Source organism: Neomonachus schauinslandi, chromosome X (assembly GCF_002201575.2).
Source record: "Neomonachus schauinslandi chromosome X, ASM220157v2, whole genome shotgun sequence".
Lineage (NCBI taxonomy): Eukaryota > Metazoa > Chordata > Mammalia > Carnivora > Phocidae > Neomonachus > Neomonachus schauinslandi.
This window is the reverse complement of record NC_058419.1, coordinates 850,480-855,593: the sequence shown is the minus strand read 5'-3', so window position 1 is coordinate 855,593 and position 5,114 is coordinate 850,480. Positions and strand designations below refer to the sequence as shown.

Below are 5,114 nucleotides of genomic sequence, written 5' to 3'. Positions count from 1 at the left end.
GGGGTCCGGCTCGGGGAGGACAGAGAAGAGCCGTTTCTCTCGGGGACTGTGCAGGGGGTGGCCCTGGGTGGGAGAGGCTGGCTGCGGTGGGGAGGGGGGTGAGGCCGGGGCACAGAAGATCGCCCCCCCCCCCCCCCCCCCCGCCTTCCCCGCATTGGCTCTGAGCACGTCAGAGCCCGGGACGGTCCCGGGAAGGATGGTGTTCCTTGGGCTGGAGCTCAAAGACCATGTGACCGTGGCGTCGGGAAGGGGTGAACACGTGCAATGGCAACCCGGGTGCGGGACGGAGGGGTGGACAGACCTGTTGGCCTGGGCTCTAGTGGGGCAGGGGCTTTGGAAGGTTGAGGACGGACGGGGTGGCTGGCAATCATGAAACGTGCAAACTTGGCTTTAGGGCCACGCGGGATCGCGAGTTGAGCTTTCCTCGGGTTCCGGTTACAGACGCTAGGAGACGCCTGTAGTAGCAACCTGGGTAACCAGGCTGTGTCGCCCGGCAACAGCGGGCACCTGGCCAGGCCCCGCCCCAGGACCCACGATTTCCATAGACAACGGGCGTCCCGCGAGGTCTCCGGCCGCCGATCCCGCGCGTTTGCCTATCCCCCAGGGCACCGGCGCGCGCGGGCTCCGCGAGCGCGCGCGGTCGCGCAGCCAGCCCGAGCCGGCGGGACGCAAGGCACGTCGCGCCCGGGCGCCGCCACGTCCGACGGTCTGCGTCAGCGCGAGGGCGGCGAACATGGCGTCGTCCGCCGCCGGCCTGGGTGGCGGTGCGGGGCCCGGGTCCGAGGCTGGGGATTTCCTGGCCCGCTACCGCCAGGTGTCCAGCAAGCTGAAGAAGCGGTTCCTGCGGAAGCCGAACGTGGCGGAGGCGGGCGAGCAGTTTGGCCAGTTGGGCCGCGAGCTGCGTGCCCAGGAGTGCCTGCCCTACGCGGCCTGGTGCCAGCTGGCGGTGGCGCGCTGCCAGCAGGCGCTCTTCCACGGGCCTGGGGAGGCGCTGGCGCTGACCGAGGCCGCCCGACTCTTCCTGCGGCAGGAGCGCGACGCGCGCCAGCGACTCGTCTGCCCGGCAGCCTACGGGGAGCCGCTGCAAGCCGCGGCCAGCGCTCTGGGCGCCGCCGTGCGCCTGCACCTCGAGTTGGGCCAGCCGGCCGCCGCCGCCGCCCTCTGCCTCGAGCTGGCCGCCGCCCTGCGCGACCTGGGCCAGCCGGCCGCCGCCGCCGGCCACTTCCAGCGCGCCGCGCAGCTGCAGCTGCCGCAGCTGCCCCTGGCCGCGCTGCAGTCTCTTGGCGACGCCGCCTCCTGCCAGCTGCTGGCGCGCGACTACAGCGGTGCCCTGGCGGTCTTCACGCGCATGCAGCGCCTGGCGCGGGAGCACGGCAGCCACCCGGTGCAGCCGCCGCCGCCACTGCCGCCGCCGCCGCCGCCGCCGCCGCCGCCAGGGCAGCAGGTGGGCCCCGGCGCGGCCCCGGCCCTGCCCGCCGCGCTGCTCCCTCCGAGCGCCGGCTCTGCGGCTGGCGCGCCCTCTCCCGCCGCGCTGGGAGCCTTCTCGGATGTGTTGGTCCGCTGCGAGGTGTCCCGCGTGTTGCTGCTGCTGCTACTGCAGCCACCGCCCGCCAAGCTCCTGCCGGAGCATGCCCACACCCTGGAGAAGTACTCCTGGGAGGCTTTCGACAGCCACGGGCAGGAGAGCAGTGGCCAGCTTCCCGAGGAGCTGTTCCTGCTGCTCCAGTCCTTGGTCATGGCCACCCACGAAAAGGACACAGAAGCCGTCAAGTCGCTGCAAGTGGAGATGTGGCCACTGCTGAGTGCTGAGCAGAACCACCTCCTTCACCTCGTTCTGCAAGAAACCGTCTCCCCCTCGGGACAGGGCATCTGATGAATCACCTTAACGAAGTGACTTTTTGCTTGTGACAGAACTTCGTGCACCTCCCCTGGCGTTTGGGGCGGAGGGGGGCGGGCGGCGGAATAAAAGACGTGAATCCTGGCAGTTCTACCTTTGTTTATCTTATTCCTCTTGCCTCCATAGGAACTTAGTTGACCGGAACTTACCTGTATCCCAAAAACTTACTTCCATGACGGTGGGAGGGAAACAGCAGCAACGTGATAGAATCAGTGGAGGACATGGCTCTCTTCCCCAAAACTGCCCACATACAAGTAAGAACCCCCTTTAGCCCTTACCTCTTCTTCCACCCGCTCCCCGCCCCCCACATCTTTGTTGCAAAGCGAGGATTTGATTTTGCACAGCTCTAAGTACTTAAGCTGCATGCTTTTTATCCTGATCTGATTTCTTGGCATAGATCAGTGTCTATCCATGTGACCACCCAAGTTCTCCTTTGTTTCATCCGCCCCGTACACGTTCGTGGGAATGATCTGATTACATACACCATTGTGGCTACAGCCCTAAGTCCATAATAAAGCCATTCTGATGCTCCTAACTTGTGGTTTAGCTTTCCTTCCATCTATAACATGGGAACAGCTTCTCTGCCTATCAGGAAGCAGAGGGTAGAAAAACAGATGGTTGTCTTTCAGGTCCATGATGTATTCACTCATTTGAAACTGACAGCCCAGGACTCAGGCTGTGCCACGCAGTGAAGCTACAGAGATCCTTGGCGTTGTGGACCTTACTCAGCTGCAATGCAAATGTGTCCGGTGCAAGGGAGGGGGCGTGTTCTAATGCAAATGTGTCTGATGTGCCTTGGAATTCACAGTTCTGGTTCTAGGTTCCATTCTGAGAGGTATGCCTCGTCCGCGTGACGACTTTTATTTTGTGGTAGGGAGCTCTCTGCGACTCTTATTTAACTCAAATATGTAAAATCAGCATGGTTCTCTGGTACTGTGCGGTCCTATATATGCTAGACGGTGTCTCTGTTCCCCAAGAGCAGGAGAGCATCCCATTTCAAAATATTACATTTACAGGGCTTTTTGGTCCAAATGTTACATGAAATGTTACGAACTGGGCGTTTTTAAATTCGATTTTACTCTCTTTACGGTTAGGGTTAGGGTTAGTATGCATCCTCTAGGCTGAAGTTGTATACAGTACTGATCTTTTGGGGTGAGATTTAAGGACACGGTTCAGTAGATTTCTGTTTTGCCTTTAGTGTGTGGTGGGGGGGGGTGGGGAGGGGGTGTGTGGAGGGTTGTCACCGTGAGTCAAGTGCCTCAAAATGGGTGGGATTTTTAGGGTCATCTTTACTACCTCTATTTCAACAGTGTGGAAGCAATAGGTAAGGGAATATAAGAGAGGCCCATCTGAGACAGCCACCATTCCTGTGCTCTCACTTGGCTGCCTGGAAGGGTCTTTCAGAGCCCTAAAAGCTCAGTCTAACTTATTGAAAAAGTGGGTAGGGTGTCAGACATGTGAAAAGATGCCCAGCAGCATTCATCATCAGGGAAATGCAAGCCAAAACCGCCACGAGAGATCCCCTCACATCTGTCAGAAAGGCTAAAATAAAAAACACAGGAAACAACAAGTGTTGGCGAGGATGTGGAGAAAAAGGTACCCTCGTGCACTGTTGGTGGGAATGCTGGCTGGTGTGGCTGCTGTGGAAAACACTATGGAGGTACCTCAAAAAATTAAAAATAGAATTACCATATGATCAAGTAATTCCACTACTGGGTATTTACCCAAAGAAAATGAAAACAACTAATTCAAAGAGATAGATGAACCCCTATGTTTATTGCAGCATTATTTACAATAGCCAAATTATGGAAGCAGCCCGAGTGTCCATCCATAGATGAATGGATAAAGAACACACACACACACAAATTGGAATATTTCTGAGCCATAGAAAAGAATGAAATCTTGCCATTTGCAACACGGATGGATCTAGAAGCTATAAGGCTATATAATGCTAATAAGTCAGAGAAAGACAAATGGCATATGATTTTACTCATGTGGAGTTTAAGAAACAAAGGATGAGAAAAAACAGACAAAAAACCATACTCTCAACTCTAGAGAAAAACTGATGGTTACCAGAGGGGAGGTGGGTGGGGGGATGGGTGAAATAGGTGAAGGGGATTAAGAGTGCACTTACTGTGATGAGCACTGAGTAATGTATAGAAGTGTGGAGTCACTATAGTGTACACCGGAAACTAATATAACACTGTACATTAATTATACTGGAATTAAAAAAGAAAGTGGTTAGGGTGCATGGTCCTTTGTGGTTTTGCTTCTCTTAGTATACTCCTCTCAACCTGGGCTACAGGCCTGGCCAGCTGCCTTACTGTCTTATTGATGAGGGAGCAAAAGGCGTGCTGAGGGCAAAGCACAAGCTAATACCTTGCGACGCCCCCCCCACCAGGTGGGAAAGGTGTGACATTCCTCAGGCACTCCTGGCTGCCCAAGAGCAAAGGAAGAGGAAAAACAAATGGTTAACTGATAGAGATCACAGTCATGCATGACATGAATCTCCCATCAGTTTTGCAACTGTCTTAATGACTTATAAGAAAAAAAGTAATCTTGGGGCACCTGGATGGCTCAGTCATTAAGCGTCTGCCTGCCTTTGGCTCAGGTCATGATCCCAGGGCCTTGGGATCAAGCCCCACTTCCGGGCTCTCTGCTCCTCGGGGAGCCTGCTGCTTCCTCTCCTCTGCCTGCCGCTCCCCCTGCTTGTGCCCATGCGCTCTCTCTTTCTCTCCCTCCCAAATAAATAAAATATTTAAAATAAAAAACGAAAGAAAGCAATCTTATCAATAGCTAGACCTCCAGAAACCTATAGACTCAATTTCCTGGGACCCTAATGTCACCCTCCCCTCCATAGGATAGGAAATCTTATATAATCAGTCACTCCTCACAACCCCAGTGCAGCTCTTTTTGCCCACAGGTCCCTGTCCCTGTGCTATAATAAAACCACCCTTTTTTGCACTGACAAAGTCTCGGGAATTCTTTCTTGGCCATTGGCTACCGAACCGCACTTCAAACCACATCATATGTGACTGTGCTTGTATTTGGATTTGGGCTTAAGGGAAAGCCTCCTCAGGCCTGGTCTAAATTCCTTGCATTGAGGAAGTGTGTGTGTGTGTGTGTGTGTGTGTGTCTAAATTCCTTGCATTGAGGAAGTGTGTGTGTGTGTGTGTGTGTGTGGTGTGTGTGGTGTGTGTGTGTGTGTGTGTGTGTG

General features: G+C 55.3%; 2 protein-coding genes across 2 annotated transcripts in view; one reads left to right on the top strand and one right to left on the bottom strand.

Annotated features, from left to right (window-relative positions):
- F8 (coagulation factor VIII) overlaps positions 1–5,114 on the bottom strand; it is a 140,541-nt gene that overhangs the window by 16,055 nt on the left and 119,372 nt on the right. The gene's annotated exons all lie outside the window — the stretch shown is intronic.
- Positions 664–2,884, top strand: F8A1 (coagulation factor VIII associated 1). The gene is made up of 2 exons (XM_044911858.1): positions 664–2,151; positions 2,527–2,884. The coding sequence occupies exon 1, from the start codon at positions 734–736 to the stop codon at positions 1,871–1,873; it is 1,140 nt and encodes a 379-aa protein (XP_044767793.1). The 5' UTR covers positions 664–733; the 3' UTR covers positions 1,874–2,151; positions 2,527–2,884.